Source organism: Miniopterus natalensis, chromosome 1 (genome assembly GCF_054644295.1).
Source record: "Miniopterus natalensis isolate mMinNat1 chromosome 1, mMinNat1.hap1, whole genome shotgun sequence".
In the NCBI taxonomy this organism is placed as follows: domain Eukaryota; kingdom Metazoa; phylum Chordata; class Mammalia; order Chiroptera; family Miniopteridae; genus Miniopterus; species Miniopterus natalensis.
In genome coordinates, this window is record NC_142081.1 from 200,112,894 (window position 1) to 200,134,391 (window position 21,498).

The 21,498-nt window shown below is 52.6% G+C and overlaps 1 protein-coding gene across 1 annotated transcript in view; it reads right to left on the bottom strand.

The window, feature by feature from the left end:
- Positions 1–21,498, bottom strand: part of RGS12 (regulator of G protein signaling 12) — a 79,830-nt gene that overhangs the window by 20,649 nt on the left and 37,683 nt on the right. The window contains exon 4 of the mRNA XM_087828418.1: positions 19,172–19,193. Coding sequence (XP_087684544.1) covers positions 19,172–19,193 — 22 coding nt within the window. The remainder of the gene's footprint in view (positions 1–19,171; positions 19,194–21,498) is intronic.

Here is a 21,498-nt window from a genome sequence, read left to right on the forward strand (position 1 = left end):
AAAGAATGAGTCCCGGAGGCGTAATGAACAGCATGGTGACGGCAGCTAACACACTATGTGCATACTTGAAAGCTGCGACGGGAACAGGCCTTAAAGACCTCTTCAGGGCCCTGGCTGGTCGCTCAGCTGGCTGGAGCGTGTTCGACCCCCAGCCAGGGCGCACCAAGAACCAACCAAGGACTGCATCAATAAGTGGAACAACAAATCCATGCTTCTCCCTTCCCTCTCTCTAAAATCAGTAAATTTTGAAAAAAGTTCTCATCCAAGAAAAATGATTTTTGTAACCATGTGAGGTGAGGGATGTTAACTAGACCCCCTGTGGTGACCGCTTCGCAATACGTACACATATCAAATCATCGCTGTCCACCGGAAACCAACATAATGTCGAACATCACTGTGCCTCAATAAAAATAAAATAAAGTAAAATCTCTGTATGTAAAAAACACCATCAGCTAAGTCAAAAGACAAAAAAAGTAACCGTGGGAAAATACACATAACACATCACACACACGAAGGACTAATTTTCTTTATATTTGAAAGGACCTACACATCAGTAAGAAAAATCAATTAATCGAAGGAAAATATGGACAGTCACCAGTGAGGGCTTGAGATGGCTCCTAACCTCATGGGGACATGTCCAATTTAATCAGCAATAAGCTGAAGCCATTCGTACCTGCTGATAGGCAAACACCACCATCAGCGGATCTGAGCAAAGGCACCCTGGTGCCTTTATGTTGATAAACAAGGTGATCTCACACAAAAAATAATCTATTTTTAAAACACTCTGTATTAGCACCAAAACACCTGCCCTTGAGGCAATAAAGGTTGGCCTGAGAACTGAGGGATGAGCAGAGGTTAACCAACCTTGGGGAAGCACGAAAAGCCTTCCAGGACGGGACAGGCACATGCAAAGGCCCTGTGACAGGAGTGACCTGAGCCCAGGAGCAGTGTGGCCTGTGCCCTGAGGGACAGTGAAAGCCAGGAATATCAAGAGGAGACTTTTCTTCTTCCAGTGCTTGTCCGGACAAGCCAGCTGAGGGTGCTGGTGGCCTGGACTGTGAGGCCGGGAAGGCAAAGAGGAAAAGACCGGCAGCAACTGCAGACAGAGCAGCTGAACCGCATGAAGGGTGTGGAGCTTTGATTTCTCAAATGAAAGGTGTTTGGATTCCAACACAACAAGCAGAGTCGTTTCGAGGGTCTGTCTCCCCTCCCAGGAGCACGCGCACGGCCACATGGAGGAGAAGCTGTCCGCTCTGCTGAGAAGGGTGCGCGCCTCCTCCCACCTCCACTCCAGGGCTCCTCGCTCTCCCGAGCCCACGAAGTCAGGAGCCTTCCTGCTCCTTCCTCCCACACCCTCCCTTCTCTCCTGGAAACGCACCCACCGCTGTTTTGTTTCTGACTGAAGCACCCCAATGCCTGCTTCCTGGCCCTCAACTCAAAACCCAGGGGAGCTTACAGACGAGACAGCCGACACAGTGACCGGGGAGGCCAGGCCACACACACCCGAGGCCGTGACTGGCCATTTCCTTCTGCGACAGCCAGGGCCCGTGAGAGCATGGCCACTGCACAGAGCCTACCGACAGAGGTCTTTCCCTCCCAGGACCTCCGAGTGAATCCCCCGACGGTGGACAGTCACGTGCAGGCGGGGAGCCCCCTCACAGGGACGCTAAGGCGGAGCTGCCCATGTGGGTTACAAAGCCCAGCACCGCCCGTGTCCTCACACACACGCAGGTCCCTCGTCTGGAAACCCATGGTCAGTTCCGAATCGCGCGCTGCACCCCCCGGGCCACTCTGGGCCTGCCCCGACACAGGGAAGAGGCTGCCCGCCCGTCCACGAAGGCTGGCCTGGAGCCTGAAATGAAGCTCCGCGTGCGCCAGGACTCCCACCCCCTCCAAGGCCGGCAGAGGGGCGTCCCCCGCGTCTCGCCTGCTGCCGGTGCTCTCTGGGTGTCAGGCGTGTGGGAAACCAGCACCTGCACTCGAGCCAAAGGAACTGCCCCCGGGGGAACCCACCTCTCCGCCCAGCCTGTCACTTTAGAGGACACGTCCTGGTTTTGGTGTCCCTGCCGTGGTTTCTTTTTTCTTTCTATTAACCAAGTGAGTGAAAGGAACACTTTCCCGGTGGGAAAGTTTTTAAAGCCTGTTTCAGATTTGCTGAAACTGGAAATGCCTCCCCCATAAGTTGGTTGGACACAGACATAGGTTGCCTGTTGCAAATAATAATAATAATGCTGCAGTATTAAATGTCAGAGCTAATTCTATAACCCGGGCTTTATCCACTACTGTCCACCAGACTACCTCACCCGGACCAAGCACAGGCAATGTCTGCACCACCCCCAGGGACTCAGCCCTGCACACATACCTGGAGGCCGCACAGCCAGCCTGCCCCCGCCAACCACAAGGTGCACAGATCACAAGGGACTTTACCTGGGTAGAGCTGATAAGAGCCACTGTGATGCCATTTAACCAAATACTTCCAACCATTCACCGCAAACCACCCCTCTGAATCCATACCAGGGTCAGCCGGCACAGCCCCCGGGGCCCCAGGCAAAGGCTCGGGCCACACACATTGTTCCTTAGTTCGCTCCCCAAGGAGGCAAATTAGTGCCCTTTCTCCAGCGATGCAGTGGCCCAGGCGGACAAAGGCGACTCCCTGCAGGCTCCAGAGGGAAACCAATAGTGCACGCAGCACAAAGCCGCATGGAGGACACATGTATAATTTACAGGAGCCCTTTACCCGCTGCTGCGATGAGTGAATTATTTACAGCCCGGCGCATGCAGACGTGCCCCGGACGCACTGCAGGCTGGGCCTCCACCTCGCTGCTCTGCCTCGGGAACTGGGTTTTGTTAAACTAGCAGCGGTGAGGAAAAATAAATACCTGTAGCTTCTTATATTTATAAGGGTGTAAACTCTTATCTTCCTACGTATCTTCAGTCTAAACACACTGTCATCTCAGGTACCCCTCACGGTGAGCGACCAGCAGACGCTGCGTGGTGGCAGGGAAAGCACCAGGCAGCGGGCCACTGCGCTGTGGCACCGCTTCGTCCTGGGAGGGGCGTCCGCACAGGACGCAGGGCGCGGTCCCGGAGGCCCTGCTGCCGACCGAGGCTGGGAACAAAGGGCCACAGCCCAGTATAAGATGTTACATCAACTTCAACACTGCCCAAGAAAACACCCTGGGAAGGGCCCACCGATGGAGCTGAGCCTCAGTGGCTCACCTTCCCGTCAATGTCCTTTGGCCTCCAGTTCCTGCAGTGCAGGACACCCCCAGGACCATGCCCGGGGAGGCCGCAGAGCAGGGGCAGCGGGGTGAGTCAGGCTCTGCCCTCCCTGGCGCTGGCCCTCTGGGCCTGTCCCCTCGGGATCGTGTGCCAGCATGGCACTGGCGTGAGCGCCCCTGGAACCACAGGGGGCATGGCTGGTGCTCAGCAGGCAGAGCTGTTGGCAGGGCTGTGACCCGGGCAGACAGGTGCCGCGGGAGAGCACCTTCACGCACCCTGGAAACGCCCTTTCCTCAAGCGTCCCCTGTTCGGGACTTTTTATTTGATGTAAACTTCAAACCTGCAGAAAGGTCATGAGAACAATAAGAGGAGCCCAGATACCTCGCAGCCCCGCTGTCTGCGTTTCCCTCTGCTCTATCAGTCCCTGTCTCCCTCACTCCCCTTTCCACTCTTCCCCTTAACACACACACATTCACGCACACACACACTCACATTCACTCACATTCACTCACACACACACTCACACATTTACTCACATGCACATTCACACACTCAGACGTTCACACACACAGGTGCACACATTCATTCACTCACATTTACACACACATTCATTCACACTCATGCACGCACACACCCTATACACACATGAGCATACACACACTCTCATGCACACACATGCTCACACTCACTTGCACATGCATAATCATACTCTTTACACATGCACACACATGCACACATGTAACTCTCTCTAAACTATCTGAATCACCTCTTTGCCCCTAAACACTTCAGTGTGCATTTCCTAAGAGTGCAGGCATTTCCTTTCATAACCACAGTACGACAGCTACCAAAACAGGGAAACAACAGTCTGCACTCCAATTTCATTAATAATGTCCCTTCTAACTATTTCCCACCAGTCCAGGATCGAATTCGGGCTCACTTAACTGTCGTGTCTCTTTAAACACACTTTTCTTCCCGCCCCAATCCCTGCAAATGCCAGTCTGTCCCCTAATGGGAAAACACAGCACAAGGACATCCAGGCCCACAAGACCTATCACATCCTGGGGCCTGAGTCTCCACCTGGACTCAGACAAAGACAGATGGGACGGACCTTCACCCAGCAGAGCCTCGGGCCCTACTGATAATTAGACTCCATGGTACCTCCTCAGGCAGAGTCTAGAAACTAGTGATGTAGTCCAACCAGCCCATTTTACAGATGAGGCTGTGGAGGCCTAAAGACCTACGACCCGCCTGAGATTAGTCAGTGACAGTGCTGAGACTTCCTCATGCTCCGGGTGAGGTTCCCACATCACAGGCCATGGGCCTCGCAACCGGATTCCACAGCCGCAGAGGGGAGGTAAGTGCCTCACGCCTCCCCTGGAACCCTCTTCGTGCAGTGCACTCCTGCAGTGCTCGGAGGGCCGGAGGAGATGTGTGCGTGTGCGTGTGGGAAGGGGGCACGGAATCTGAACTCCAAGCCTTTCCTGAGTCATCACTAGGAGAGTCTGGAGTGAGCCTGTCCTGGCAGAGCAGAGGCGAACCCACGTCCTGCCTGACAAGGCGCACGTGCTTCTGGAGAGCAAAATGCCAGGCAGACGGGAAATGCTGCGAGTGCACAGGCCCCGCGAGTGGGCAGAGCAACATCTGAAAAGGGCCGCTGTGGGAAGTGTGGTGACGACAGACGCGTATGAATGCTGTCACCTAGCACATGGAAGGAATGTCCAGGATTCTAGGCTCAGAGCTGTCAGCTACAACCACGTGGCCAGCAGACCGAAGGCATCTTCTGACCACAGGGAGCCTCTGGGACTTGCCAAAAAGAGACACAGAGCATTTTTCAAAGGTTAGCCCTAATCAAATTCACTCATTATGTGGCTTTCAATGGAAAAGAAAGTACATTACCCACTTCATAAGTAATTTCTGTGTGGAATTAATGTATTTCACCTCAACAAATAAAATGCATCTTTGTGAAGGTGTTCTTTTTTTACTGATTTTAGGGAGAGGGAGAGCGGACAGAGAGAGAAGCATCCATGTGAGAGAGAAGCATCGACTAGCTGCCTCCCACATGCATCCCAACTGGGGACCAAACCTGCAACCCGGGCATGTGCCCTGACCAGGAATCAAACCAGGGACCTTTTGGTGCCCGGGAAGATGTCCAGTCAACCGAGTGGCGCCAGCCAGGGCTCCTCCCTCCTTACTTACCATACTTGCCAAAGACTTATCTTCTGGTTTCATTAATCAACTAGTCACTGTTTGTTTGGCTTTCTGTTTTGTTAGTTTCTGCTTTACCCTTCCGACTTCCTTAATCTTAACTTGCATTTATTTCGCTGTTTTCCCCTACCTTCCTGTGTTGAAAGTTTACTTCCTATATTTTCCAACTTTTCTTCTTTTATAATATATACATTTAATGTTACAAATTTTCCTCTGAAAACCATTCGGCGGTATCTCGCAGGTGTTCATCTGCAGCATTATGATTGTTAAACAGTTCAGGATTGTAATACAATTTCCATTTTAATTTTCTGCTTGACCCATGGATTATTCAGAAGCATAGTTTTAAACTTTCAAATGTATGAATTATTTTTGTTGTCTTTTTGTGACTGATTTCTATTTAATTACACTGCTCTCAGTAGATGTGATCTGTGTTATGAATATTTTTAAATTTGTACCGTCTGCATTTCTGGCATAGGATACAGTCAATTTTGGTGAACATTCACTGCACCTTTTTGGAAAAAAGTATGTTCTATTAGGTGCAAAGTTCTCCTCTATATATGTTAGATTTAATTTTTCTATTTTATCATTCAAATGCTCTTTCATCTTACCATTTTTTAGCAGCTTGATCTCTCAGTTTGTGGAAAGGGCATAGGACAGTGTCCCCTAAGGCACATGCCCCCTTTTCTGTGGTTGCACCTATTTGATTTCTAAGTGTGATGCTCTATTTCTGACGCACACACCCTCTCTGCTCCTCTCATATTCTCATGGTGAATTGCTTCATCTGGAATTCATATTGCCAGGACAGTTTTCTTCTTTCTTAGTATCTGTTTGTTAGATCTTTCATTTAATTATTTTCCATCTTCCTGTTGTTCTGTTTTGAAACTGAATTTTTGACAAACTAAACGGAGAGTCTACTTCCTCTAATGTTCTTTCTCTCCTCTGGGCCTATAACCATCTTCAGACCTGACCCAGGCTCTGTCTCTACCCGATCCCTCCAGGCAATTCACCCACTTTGGGCCAACGAGACTGGAAGCAATGAAAACAACAACAGTCACATGGATAAAGGCAGCTGTCGCCTGGCCCGGCGTGGCTCAGCGGTTGAGCATCGATCTAGGATCCAGGCGATCAGGGTTCAATTCCCAGTCGGGGCACATGCCCAGGTTGCAGGCTTGGTCAATGACTCTCTCATCATTGATGTTTCTATCTCTCTCTCTCCCTCTCCTTTCCTCTCTCTGAAATCAATGAAGATATATTTAAAAAATAAATAAATAAACAAACAAACAAACAAATAAATAAATAAATAAATAAAAATAAAGGTAGCTGTCACTCATTAGCTCTTTATTACGTGTGAGGTGCTGCTCTGCGTGCATCCCAGATGTTAACACAGGCAACCCTCACCACTGCTGCAGGGTGGCCTAGTCCCCCATTGTGCAGATGAGATAAGCCCCACAGCCAGAGCTGGGGTTTACGCCTGGACAGTTTGACCCCAGAGTCCACACTCACTCCCCACATGCTCTATTGCCTCAGAGCCCTCTCTCCAGCCCCCGTCTCCCAGGACGGAGACCCGCCTTTTCTGCATGATCTCTAAGTCTACCGGGACATTAAATCCATGCCAGATTGTTGATTCCCACTGTGTGCTTCCGGCCTAACCCCTCGTCTGCATTCTATATCCACTGGTCCAACTGTCTCCACTCAGAAACTGAGTAAGCACCGAACTCAGGTCCAACGCAGACCTCTGCCATTGCCCCTTGTCCGTTTCTCCCCACCCCTCTTCCCACCCCCGCAGGAGCCACGATCATCGCCCAGGTGCCCAGGGGAAACCGGAGGTTGGTTCTGGGTCCCCTCTCACCTGAGTCCACGCTCTGCTCACGGACACACACACAGTCGATCCCGCTCCCCCTGGCGGCTCCTGCCCTGGTTCCCCCGGGTTCCTCTCATCTCCCCAAACTCAGCTTCCAGGCCCCAGCTTTGCTCACGGAGCTGACTCTGGCTGAAGAGGCTGCACGCACACATGGGCCTGTCTCCTCTGCCGCGGCCCGCCTCACATCCATCCCGCCTGTTTGCCAGTCACCCGGCAGCACTCACGGCCTCACCACCTGCTTCTCTCCGAGGTGACAGGCCACCTCAGATGCACGTCCTCGCCAAGTCTGGTAAGTCACTGGCTTCTCCCTTACCTCCTTCTGAACAATGCAGTCTACTTGAGGGGAGCACATCCCTGAAAAAAAATCTCCGATCATGCTGGTTTTGGACACTTACAGAGGTCAGTCACCTAAAACAGATGGTTTTCAAAAGGCAGACAAACCAACTCACATTTAGTACTTATCACTAGGGGAACAAACCCAAGATTTTTAGTGAGCAAGACAGTTGAACAGCCACATAACAAAGATCACAGGTATACAAAACAGTTTAACGCCCAGGGACCCAGTATAATGCTGACATTTCCACCGTGAAGACCCCCAAGAGCTGCCTTCACCCAGCGCAGGCAGAGCCAGGGCGACTGGAAACTGCCACTGACTCTCAAATAGCCAGAGTGGTGCGAACACACAGCCGAGACCTGACTCCCAGTCTCAGAACACACCACCGAGGGACAGCAATTACGACAGGAGGCGCTGATCCAATGACAGAGCAGAAACCAATGGAACAGAATCCAGAGGCCAGAAACAGACCCGCATATATAGGATTACCTGATAAAGGTGCTTCTTCAATCGTGGGGAAAGGATCGTCTTGTCAACAAATGGAGCTCGGTCCACTGGGCCTTGGGTGGGGAAAACAAATCTTTCCCCTAACTCACATCATATACTCAAACCAGTCCAGAGGGTGAGTCCAAGGTGGAAGGTAAGACAACTGTGGTTTCACCTGCCTGTCTCGGAAGGCACGCCCCTCTAACAGGACGTGAAGTCATTACAAAAGGACAAAGGGCCAATTGGGTGGCATTACAACAAAGGATTTTTGGTCATCACGACACCACTAAGAGAATGAACAGGGAGGCTGCAGAGCTGGCATAAACTCAACACAAGAGTCGTTTCCAAAGTATGTTTTATAAAATGTCTACAAATCATTAAGGAAAGGTAGATGGTCTAACAGAAAAGCGAGAAGTCTAGCACAAGCACTTCATAAAAGAGGAGGTTCAGTGGAAAAATGTGAAGAGGCGCCGACTCCCTCGCTGTCGGGACCTGTGAGCAAACAGCTCCGCCTGCCCTGCAGCCACTGGAGAGCTGCAGGAAACACCACGCAGGGCGCTGGGAGGCCTGTGCACCCCGCGCCCCTGTGCGCCGCCGCTCGGGGTACACACTGTCACGTGATAGGGAGGCGGGCAGCGTGGACTACAGCCCAGCACGACCGGAGCCAGGGGGCCAGAGGGAGAGCTCGCGGAGAAGGCGGCTGAGTCCACTGCTGAACTGGAAGCTGCGTGGGCAAAGCGGGCGAAACCCCACGAGGGCAGAACAGCTGGGCTACTCCCGCACTCCCAGGGCCGGGAGAGCCGAGTCCCCAGCAGTTCTCGTTGAACACCTGGCCTTCAAAGGAGGCCACATGTGCTAGGTTTAAACAGTGGGGCTAAGCCGGCCTATAGTTAGAGCCACATTAGACTTGCCCTAAAAAAGCCTAAAACAAGCCCCAAACAAATCAAGCCAATCCACAAGCAACTTAACTGCCTACTGAAACCTCTAAGTTCAAAGGAAGGCAACAAAACCCAGCCAACAATCACCAGACATGTGAGGTTACAGAAGAATATGACCCGTAACCATGGGAAAACTCGGTCAACAGAACAGACCCAGGAGTGACAGCCATGATGTGCCAGCAGACGAGGAAGGTGAAGACGCTTGGAGATGCTGTCCACGTGCTCAAGGGTTCAAGGGAAGTGTGAACACAATGAGAGCATGAAGGAAGGGCTATAAAAGCCAAAAGGCACTGCTAGAGATAAAAATACCACCTCTGGCCCTGGCTGGTGTGGCTCAGTGGTTAGAGCATCGGCCTGCACCATGAAGGGTCATGGGTTCAATTCCTGGTCAAGGGCATGTACCTGGGTTACAGGTTTGATCCCCAGCTCTGCTAGAGGCATGTGTGGGAGGCAACCAGTCGATGTATCTCCCTCACATCGACATTCCCCCCCCATCTAAAATCAATGGAAAAATATCCTCGGGTAAAGATCAACAACTAAAACACAATCTCTGAAATGAATGGTTCATGGGATGGAAATGAGAGCATATTAGGCGTGCAGAAGAACACTTCAGAGAACTTAAAGAGCAGAAGAAACTACGAAACATGAAGCGTACGGAGAGAAAAGGGGCTGACAGTGAACACACCTCAATGGCCTGTAGGAAAAACTCACCTAGGCTAGTGTACTGGTAAGTAAAGTCCCCAACGGCGGGAGGGGTGAAAAACATCTGACTCTCAACGAACTCCAAACAGCACACACAAAACCGACCCAAGACTTGTCATAATTAAATTGCTGAAAACCAGCAGTAAAGAGAAAACCTTAAAAGCTCTCTCCCACGTGGTATGCCCAGAGGCCCAGGCTTTATCTTTTTATAGTGTATAGCTCCCTGGATTTTCACAGGTGAACACTCTCGTGTAACCAGGTCCCAGATCCAGAGGCAGACTGCCCCTGAAGGGCACACGGGGCTCCCTGCGACAGCCCTTACAGCTTTCCCGCTAGTTTCACAAGAGAGGCCCCACCAGGAGTCCGGCCGGTGGGTTCCCTTGCAGCGGGAAGGATACACACCTGCTGGCGGGGAAGGCCTCTGGGGAGAAAGGAATAGACACAGAAGGGGACCAAGGGGACCTCCACTGAGACAAAACAGACCCAAGTGTTAACACACATTACTTCTTGGAAGTAGGTACGTGGTCACTGGTCTTAACTACTTTTAAACTTCTGTGCTTGAAAAAAATTCCACAATATAAATAATTACTAATAAAAACTCTCTCCAGACACCTTATAGCACTGAAAAAAGGAAGTGCGCTGGAAGGCATCTTGGCAGAAATCGAGTCTCCGCTTCCAAAGCGAAGCCCGCAGTCCGCCTGGTGCTTTCAGATTCTAGTGCTTTGCACCCTAGAAATACACTGCGGTATCTGGGTATCATTTTTAAGCTCCAAAGCAAACCATAAAGAATGTGACACATTAAACCAAACTGCAGAGTTCTGTCTTAAACAACCTTCTCACACAGCAAAGTATAAACCACCATAACCCATCTCCACTACTTAGCAAATATGTTTGAAAAATATGCAATTAGGCTGCACTGTCTTTCTGAGAAGGAAAATGCAAAGTCACCAGAATTCTGCAAACCCCCGGCTCTGTGCTGAGCTCCACGTTCCTCCTCTCCCATCATGACGGAGAATGCAAATCCACTTGCCAAAGCCACACAAGCACAGTACCTTAGTTAGATGTGAAGGAGGGATGCAGCTTAGCCCCCGACTTACTCTCACTGTGCTGGTCCCAAGGTGGCAGCAAGGTTCTAGGTCACCACGAGGTCCCTCTGCCCTGCCCTGCCCTGCCCTGCCCTGGCACAGTGGCCCTGGCACATGGGTGGAGCAGAGACGAGGGCACAGAGGGAGAGGAACATGCCCTCAGAGGTTGGCCTGTGAGCTGTGCAGATGGGGGCAGAGCCCACGCCTCCCCTTCCTTGGCGGGGTCGCCCCCCACTCCCATGAGGGATGAGCAGCACATGGAGCTACACGGGCACAGGTACTGCCAGCCAACGACCGAAGGCCCAGGGAGCAGTTCTGTGACTTGTACTCCCTCCCACGTGCAGGATGATGGAGTGGCCCCTATGTTCCCAAGACTGCACCACCAATCTCTTTCTAGAAAGCAACGTCAGACAGACCCAGGCAGGGAGCTGGGGCTCAGATGTAGGTGGGAAGGAGAGAGAGAGACCCCGAGACTGGAGGTGGGAAGTGGGGGTTCCCTTGGATCTGACCGATGCGTGCCCACCATCGTTCTCGGGGGTCGGCGGGGGATTAGGAGCAGCCATGCCTAGTGAGCTTGCCCAACCCTGGCCGGCTGTGTTCAAACTGCTGGGAGCAGAGTCCTGCTGAGTCCTGGAGACGGAGTGGCTGGACCACCCTGTCCCCGGAGGAGCAGGTGAAGGGGACGCGGGGATGCTCCTACTGAAAGTTCTGAGGAACCAAACAGACGTGCACGCAACAGCTCCCAGGTGTGTGGGCACCTGGACACCGACCAGAGACCCTCCTTGCCCCACCCACGCAGGCGGGAGAGGGGGTGAAAATCAGCTACAAACTTAACCAAAGCAACAAGAGGAGTGTGCAGAGTCTCATACCAGTTTCAAACACGAGAAAGAAATAAGGTAGGGGAGGGGCTTTCTGAAGGTTTGGAGAGGCTGCCTATGTGACCCCCACCCCCAGCTCCCAGCAGGCGTCCCGGGAGGAGCGAGCCAGGGAGATCCTGAGCTCTCACTAAGGCGGCGCTGGTACTGGCTCAGTCAGTTCAGATCCACTTCTTCGCAACTTCAGTGGTTGTTTTAATCAACTTCTTTGTGATAAAGACAAAAAAGTTGTTTTTAAAAGTAAAGTTGTTTTGACATAATGAAGTGACTTGTGTCAGGATGTCGTCTCATCTCATCCGCTGTCACTGATACGCACCCACAGCTCAGCAGGAGGTCCCATTGGGGGCTTATGGATAGACTACGTGGGGAAGCAGCTGTGGGAGGGGACGCTGAGACTGCGCATACTGGGAGTCTGCGAGGACTACTCCAGATTTCCATCTGGGGAAGGCACCCTGGGACGACCCTAACAGCTCTAGGGAGGTCCTGACACGTCTGTTTCTTCTGTGGCCAAGGGAACACTGGTCAGCAGGGTGCTAAGCCGTTCAATGTCCTGGAATGATAACTCTTGCAGCAGCCGGGCCAGCCCACCAACACCGGCACCTCATTCCTAGAAAACGTGCACTAGCAACAGGGACAGTATCGATCTCTGACTGTAACTTTGCCGCCTCCCCCCAAACAAAGCAGGCAGGACAATGGGGAAGCCAGAGGAAGCCAAGGAAAAACCCCTGTGGGTACAACCCCAGTTGGCACTGAGGACCTCAGCTCAGGCAAGAAGGGCATGGGCTCAGTGCCGCTGTCTCTCTGGGCTTGAGAATGTCAGTGCCAGAAATCACAGTGATCAGAGCCACAGGGACAGCTGACATATGTAGATGGGAAGATGCATTGATGGGTGGATGGGTGGTGGGTGGATGGGTGGTGGGTGGATGGATGGTGGATGGGTGGGTCAGTGGGTGGATAGATGGATCGTGGATAGACGGTGGGTAGATGGATGGATAGTGGGTGGATGGGTGGATGGATGGTGGATGGATGGTGGGTGGATGGATGGGTGGGTGGGTAGATGGTGGGTAGATGGATAGATGGTGGGTGGATGGGTGGGTGGGTGGGTGGATGGTAGGTGGATGGGGGGGGTGGATGGATGAAAGGAGGTATATAACATGCAAAAGGCAAACACAAAGCCTGGTCTGGAATAAAACACAGCCTGAAGAACTTTAAAATTCTTCATGTTCTATGAGAGAAAGGGGAGAATGCAGAGCTGACTAAAGAAACTGAGGACAAAACCAATACTATTACAGAACCAATAAAAAGTAAAAAATAGTCAAAATAGCCTGAAAATCAAATTAATGGATGCTGGAAAAAGACCTTTAAAACCAAGTTGCTTTTAAGTATAATGAAAACTGACTGATTTTCTCAAAGCAGCAGAAACGTGGAGCACAGAACACCCTGTGGGCTCTTAGAAAGCTCTCTGGTGAAGCAACACACAGACGCAGAGACGTGCAGGCTGGCAAAGGACCAACGGTGAGCCTTCCTGCCTCCACTTAACACACACTGAGGCCAGCAGCCCAAGGGCTCTGGAAATGCTGCTATAGTTACACTTTGTGCCAGTGGAGGCAGTCTGGGACCTGCCCACCTGGGGTCATTGTGACGGAAACCAAACAGAGCAAGTAACGTGACAGGCACAGGGCTGGCACTCAGCACATGCTCTCTAGGGAGCTGTGGCCTCCTCGGGCCTCCTCACTGGCCTTGTCCAGCCACTGGGCCTCACTCAGAAAGTGCCAGGGGCCAAAAGTCTGAGCTGCTCAGTGGGGACCACATGGTGAGCAATCCCTCTGTAGAAAATCTGCAAACCATATGTGACAAAGGGTCATATCCAAAATATACAAGGAGCTCACCCTAGTCAATAACAAAATACCCAAAGACCAGGCTAAAAATGGGTAGAGGACCTGAGTGGACATCTTTCCAAAGAAGACATAAATGGTCAACAGGTACATGAAAACATTCTCAGCATCACTAATCAAAACCACGTGAGGTATCACCTCACACCTGTTAGGATGCTGATTATCAAAGAGACAAGAGATAAGTGTTGGTGAGCATGTGGAGAAAGGGAATGCTTGTGCACTATTGGTGGGAGCATAATTTGGTGGAGCCACTGTGGAAAACAGTATAAAGGTTCCTCAAAAAATTGAAAATATATCTACCATATGATCCAGCAATTCCACTTCTGGGTATATATCCAAAGGAACTGACATCAGGATCTCAAAAGATACCTACACCCCATGTTCACTGCAGCACTGTTCACAATAGGCAAGACCTGGAAATCACCTGTGCCCACTGGCACACGAGTGGATGGACTGTGGTGTATGCATACGATGGACTATCGCTCCGTCTGAAACAGAAAATGAAGGCCCTGCCTTTCAGCAGCACAGATGAGCCCAGAGGACACAGAGCTATGGGAAATGAGACAAACAGAAAGCCAAATGCTGCACGACCTCACTTCTCTGTGGGATCTGAAGAAGTCAGATTCACAGAGGCAGAGAGTCAACTGCTGTTACCAGGAGCTGGAGGCAGGGGCGGGGGAAGGCGCTGGCCAAGGGACACAAAGCTTCAGCTGGAAGATGACTGTTTTGGGATCTGTAGTCCAGTGCCGTGACCACAGCTAATAATAATGTATTGTGTACTTGAAATTCACTAAGACAGTAGGTCTGAAGAGTTCTCATTACAGAAACAACAACAAAGGTAACTATGTGAGATGATGGAGGTGTCAGCTTGATGTGGTGATCATTTCACAACGTATTTCAAATCAGATCATCACATCGTATACCTTAAACACATACAAGTTTATTTGTCAATTGTGCTTCAACAAAGCTGGAAAAAATTAAAATAATAAGTTTTAAAAGACAGAAAAAGGAACTCCTGTCCAGGAAGTAGTTACCAATACCAGAGGCAAGTCGGGACAGCACAGGCAGGCCAAGTGCTAAGCCAACCACGGACACGTGACCTGAACTACAACCCTCCTCTTTGACAAGGCCATTTTAGTGATTTACAATGATTGGCTTAAAATGATGTCTTTACGTGTCTTCCACTCTGATGACAATGATTAACCCTAACCTGCCAGCCGAACTCTAGCTACCAGTTACAAAGGCACTAAGGAGCAGGTGGTGAGTCTCTGCTGTGAGCTCCAGGGACTGAGCTGGGGCAGGCGTGGCCCAGAGTTTACAAAGCCAAGGTCAGTGTCCCCGGGGGGTGAAACCCAGCACAGCTGTGCGCACTCTGGTGGGTCAGGGCTCCTCGGCTGCCAGGTGACAAGAAGCTTCACCACACACCTTCCCTGTCCCTTCCCAAGCTGCCCGACGCCCTGTCGCTCGATTCCCATCACACTCCACAAGAAAAGGGTCAACGGAGAAAAGCAGGTTTAAAATCAGAGGCCACCTCCATTTGGAAAACAAACAAAAATTTAAGAAGGCACATTGTTTTCTCAGATATTACCTCTAATTTCAAAAAAGTCCAAGTTTCTCTGTTAAAACAATAATCAGAAATATGAGAGATGACTGCTTGTGAGTTTACGGCATGGAGTTTACAATCTACTTCAAAACGATTTGTCTCTGCTAAGAAGAGGTGACTGACACAGCCGGTGGCGGAGACAGAACGGCCCGGCCTTGCCCGCGGAGCGCCGGCTGAGCCGGCAGGAAGAGGCAGCCGGCTCGCCCGTGGCCCAGAGAGACAAGCTGCCGGGTGCCACCCGCGCACTGCCGCTTCTGTGCTGCTTCCAGTGCACTCTCCCCTGCTGTCTGCTTGTCCTTTGAGAGGCTTCGCTGAAAAGGAAACTCTGCAAGCCACTGTCCTGACCCAGGTCCTCTGCCCTGCGCTGGCTGACGTCCGCGCATGGTGAATGCTTAATTCACTCGTTGGCTCTACAGTACTTCCTGTGCCACAGCCCTGGAGCGGCTTTCCAGTGGGTGGGGGAGCAAACAAAACCAATGACACATAAAAATTAAAATGACAGGCCTGTGTCCGCTGTGGAAGGAAATGAAGCTGGGCTGATACCCAGGATAAGGGCTGCTGGTCAGCGCAGGCTTGTTTGAGGGGCTGCCGCGGGAGGGGGGACAGCAGGGGGACAGCATGCTGGCGGTGGAGACCCCATGTGCCTGAGGGGTCCTGGGAGGCCAAAGTGAGGGGATGGTGCCTGCTGAGGCAGGAGGAAGTGCTAACAAGCCCCACGGCAGCTCTGAGTGGGTGGAGGGTGCTGCCAGGTTGGCTGTTAGATCAAGGAACAAAGTGGGTGGGACAGGAGCGCAGGTGAAGGGAGTGGGAGACGTGCAGCCTTGGGGGGCCTGGCTGCAGAAGGTCACGGACACGGACACGGCCATGGACACAGATGAACCCCAATGGGAGACTCTGGGACCAGCCTGAGTTGGGGGAAGCCGAGAGCAAGCCTGGACAAGTTAAGCTGGAGTGTTTGTGAAGCAGCCAAAATGGAAGTGTCACGTGGACGTGTCGCAGACCCGGAGGCCAGAGCTGAGCTCCCTCGTGGACTTTCCCACACTCACAGCCTGACATGTGCCTGAGGATGTGGGCGTCTGACACCCCAAGTTCTCCACTTCATAAGTCAGATCCAGAAATGGCAGAGAACATGTAACCCCTGATGATGTATGAGTTGGTGGGAAGGGGAGTCCTGGCAAAGCTGCTCAGTACAGAGAAAAAAATGAAGGAAAAAATAAGAACCAACTCTGTCACAATAATGCTTCGAGGTGCAAAGCCTGGAGCAGAGGCCGGGGCTGTCCTGTCAACACGGGAGGGTCCCCACTATTTGCTCCCGACTGCGGCCGCCCCTCCTCATGCTGCTGCTGGAGTGCCAGGGGTCCTGTGTACACACGTCTGGGGTGCTGGGGGTCCCACGAGGCAGGTAGGTCAGTGCACTGTAGAGCCCTCAATGCTGGACTCTCTTCCTTTCCTTGAGGCGGGCCTGCCTCCCTGGACCTCAGCCCAGCCGCTCAACCCCGCAGACTGGCCACACCCCCTCCTTCAGGGGCAGCCTTGGCCTGGGGCACTGGTGCTGGAGCCCCTCTCCTGAGAAAGGGAAAACCCCTGGAGTCAACAAAGACTCCAAAAGTAGCATTGTCCAACTTCCCTAAAATAAAGCCACAACACTACACAGTGAGCACACGGAATAAAGGTGTCACTGTGAGACGGGATACAGAGCTAAATGAGCGCAAATGTCCTCAGTGACAAGACTGACACACTATTTTGGAGGAAGTGGACGGCGAGACCACCCCTGTGAGTCGCACTTTCCAAGTGGGCCCGGGTCACTGGCCGGAGCTGAGGTGTTCTCCCCAAACTGTGCTGCCGGAGCCTCAGGCCCCGGGGGTGAGCCAGGACGTCCCGCCCAACAGGGACACAACACACCTCTATGTGGAAACATTCTGAGTTTCTGCCTGATCCTCTCAACGCACTCCTGTCCACCACTGGGAGGGTGGATGGGTGGGGTCTCCTCTTTCCCGGAGGCATACCTCGGAGGTGGTGTCAGGAACTGCAGGGGCTCCTGGGGGCAACGGGGTGGGAAGCGAGAGCACACAAGCCTCGGCAGCCGCGGGCTCCTGCGGGGCAGCCACTTCACTAGGTGTCTCTGTGGCCCTGAGCAGTCGGCCCTCCTCCTGCCTCAAGGTCTGCGCCAATGAAGACGGCAGAATGTCATCTAGCGACCTAGAGCTAAAGAGCAAATTAAATGAGAGGACCTTTCCTTCTTACTTATAATGAGTGAAGAAACCGAAGAAGGAAAAATAATGAAAACATAACGCAGACTAAGAGAGATGTGTCTAAGGTGCCTGGCGCAGTGTCTGAAATTCAGGGCCTGCTCCCGGAGCCGTGGCCCTCTCCTTCCGCTCTGCTGTAGAGGGGCTCCAGGGACCAGGCCCACCCAGGGGTACCAGGGTCTGAAGCGGGAAGAGGAGGCGGGACCCGGGGGTGGGAAGCCCCCACGGAGGGGAACTACTGCCACCAGCCAGGACACCACTTCCTCAGAAAGGACAGTGGCTGTGAGTCAGGGGCTTCCCACGCTTGGGAAGTTCAGCTTTCAAAAAAGTATAAAGCAGACTTATTATAAAACTCCTTAAGGTCCTTGCATCTACTGCTGACAGAAGAAAATCTCAGAGACAAGAAAGCTTAATGTTTACAATTGAACTAAGCACAGTAAATCAACATCTCAAAGTGGCAAGTCTCCTGCAGAAATGAGTCCCTTACAGAAAAGAGGCCAGAGCACAGCAGGACGGGTGAGCAGGGACAGGTCTCATAAAACCACTCGCTCCATCCTGGATTTGCTGACAGGTCCTACTGCTTTTTAAGGAAGTTATTCCCACCTCTGGCTTAGGACAGATTAAATGACATGGTTATCACTGCACATAAATAGGTAACACAATTCCTTTTATTAAAGAAATAAATCCCCAAACACAAATTCAGGACCTGTCCAGTCTCAGCGCCAGGTGTGAGCACACCTGTGGTTGCAGGTGTGTGCCCTCCCTGCCCAGGGCTAGCCCTCAGGACCCCCCCCCCCCCCCCCCCCCGGAGACCAACCCTTTCTCGGGCCCATGAGAAGCCCGGGGTTGTGGGACAACACACAGTGCCAAGGAAATGACTCTGGCTCCCCTCTAGCTGGCAGTGAGAGGGCTGCTCCAGCCCGCTGCCCCCTCGGCGGCTGGCTGCCATCTGGACTTCAGACCACAGCCAGCACATAAATGAAAGAAAGGGCTGGTACCTTTTGATAAATTATAAAACTCAACTCTCAGAAGACAGAAGAATAATTAAACATATAAAAAAAACCACACCAACCTTTAAGCATAAGGACCTTTGTGAGTACTATAAGAATCAGAGACTATTTGGAAGAAATTCCCCAAATTACCTTGGAGTTCAGAGCAAACCCTGAACTCCAAGTAAGTGTCGGGAGCGCCTCAACGGCATGAGGCCGTCTCCTTTCTGGGTCTGTCCCATTCACACAATTCCCGGCACAGAATTATTTAAAGATAAAGTATTATTCCTCCTCCCCCCGCAGCACTTGATCCACCTGGGACACTTTCCTAAGAAAGGGAAGTTTGGCAGCTCCGAGTGTGGCCCGAATTTCCGGAATCGCTCGCACTCAGCAGGAGCGCTGCGCTCCCCCAGGGGTTCAGAGCTGGTTCTGCCACCGCACAGCAGGCCCCGACTTGCCGAGCCCAGGTGCGCCTTGCCCAGCGCAGGTGGCCGTCACGCCGAAATTCCGGTCCACGGTATGTCTCTGTGGGGAACGACTTCCACAGTACATGCTGCGGCGACTGGGGGTGAGGGAAGCTCCCCCAAATTTGCCCTGAAACCCTCCCCCACAGGACAGAAATGGCAAAGAAAACACCTACTGTGAGTGAGTCAAAGGCAAATACACTTTCACAATTTGAAAACATCATTAAAAATAATAAAAATATACATCAGAAATTGTGACTTACCACCATCAGATACAGTTGCAGACTGAAAGAAAAGAGAGAGAGACATGAGTTAATTAAGCTCATGACAAAAGTCGGGAAACAGCATATCCCTCTGAGGAACAAAACCGGGCCGGGAGCGTGTCAGAGAGGCTCTGGCTCTCCCTGAAGGTGCCCCGGAAAGCCAGACACCTCAATGAGTCAGGTTCGCTCCCACTTCCTGAGCGAACTCCGCCCAGGCCGGCAGGTGAGCCAGGCCACATGAGGACGGGGCGGAAGTCATCGTCACTTTCATCGGAAAAGAACAAATCCCAGCATGTTGGACCTTGCAGTCTTAGTAAGAGCCTCAGCGAGAACGCCTTCAGTCTGAGGAGCCGAGGGCTGCAGGCTGGGGGCACGCACTGTGTCAAGGAGGCAGGCAGCCTGCCAACAGTCCGTTCAGTGCCGCCGGCTTGCAAGTGGGCTGTGCCTGGTGCCAGTGCTACCCTGGGCACAACACATCCCACTCAGTGCCTGCACCCTCGGTACCAGGCTACTAGTCCCATCTCCACTGTCCAGGGCAGACCCCAGGCCCAGAGAGCTCAGACAGCTCCCCGGATGGCAGACCACCCGCCCAGCCACAGCCGGGTGCAGGAGGGTGGCTGCAGCAGGCAGGTGGGGCGAGTTTCCAAGGAGGGCACGAGGGAGAGGGTGAGGCTGGAGGAGAGGAGGGGGCTGGCTCAGAGGCACCGGGACAAGGCCTGTGCTGCAGCCAGCGCTGGAGGAGGCAGCTGTGGAGGGAAGTCCTGGAATGAGAGGCCCTCAGAACTACAAAGGCTACTGTAGTCCTGCGAGGCACAGGTGGATGGGAAGCTCCATTTGGGAATGCGCGTGCATTAGGCAGCTCTGAGGCTGCCTCCCTGGGATGGTCACTCCCATCAGGACACAGGGAGGGAGACAAATCTGGGGAAGGGGGGGGAGCCCAGGCTGAGGAGCTTGGAGGAGAGCGAGTGCGACACAGGGTTACTTGTACCCTTGTTGAGATGTCCTGGTCACAGCATAGGCCACAGCCCTGGAGAACAGCACGCAGGCCCAGGCCCCAAAGGCAGCAGGGTCGGGGGACAGTGTGCATAGAAACCTCTCAACTCCAAACTAAGAGTAACTCCCGTGCTTCTCAGCCACTGCAGAGGCCGCCTCCCTGGGGCTCAGTCCTACTGCAGAGCCCAGGACTCCAGCTTGGAAATGGATCTACCACTGCTCTGCGGAGGGAGGTGAGCCTGGAGGTCAGGAAGTGGGGAGGGCTTTGCTAGAGGCATGGTGACAGAGGGAGGGGACGGTGACTGACAGAGGGAGAGGACAGGATGACAAGAGCACCCAGACTGGTGCCTCGGAGGCAACACACGATGCCCCCTCCCAGACCCTGGGCCCCCCAATAAACGGAGGTCCTGTTTAAGACCCTTCATGCCAAAATGCCAACAAGCAAAGCCCAGAGGCACCTGGGGTTGGCCAGGCTCCCAGTGAAGACCCCCGACAGGCCCCTGAAGGGGTAGCACGCACGTGTATCTGAGCTGGGAAACACTGCCCTGCATCAGCTGGCATTCTGTACTTTCTCCTTGATCATGCACCCCGAGGCTGTAGCCCCCAAACCTTGCCACCCCAGCCCGCATGGAAGATGTGGGCCTCTCCCATTCTGAGCAGACCTGGTCTCAGCCCTCACCTGGGGGGACTTACACCTGCAAGACCAGACAACCCAGCTAAGCGACCACCCTACTCCCCAAGGAGGGCCCAACCTTGGACAGCGGGAGGGAGCTGCTTCCTGATGGGCTAGGCAAAGGGTGGCCACTGTCTCAAACTGTCCTGAGTCCTGGGTCAGATACACTTTGAAACTGTCCTGGCACCTTATCAATAACTCTCAGTAGTAAAACATGCCCTGTTGTGTGTCCAGTTTTTAAACTGTCATCTTGCAAAAGAGCAGCCCGCAGCCCATCCTTGGCTACTGGCCCTCGACGCAAGGTCTGGCTTCCATCAGAGAAGCAGGCGGGTCTCCTCCCAGGGTGGACAGAGGCGTCTGCATGGCTGTCCCTCTCTACACTCACCATCAGTCACCTAGCTGCATTAGACATTAGAAAATATCAAGGGCAAATTGCTCCGAGACTAAGGGAAGGCGATCTGCGTGGCCCACACAAAAGCAGCAACTGTCAGCAATTACACCTGAAGAGTGAATCCTAAAATGTAAGCCTCATGAATGTGAGGGTCATGGCTCACTTCAGGTTAGTCATGATTAAAACCAAGTTCTCAGGCTTCAGTAGACAAAACAGAAGGCGCTGAAAGCCTCTACACAGATCCCCAAATGCATGAAATAAGGTCCAGGA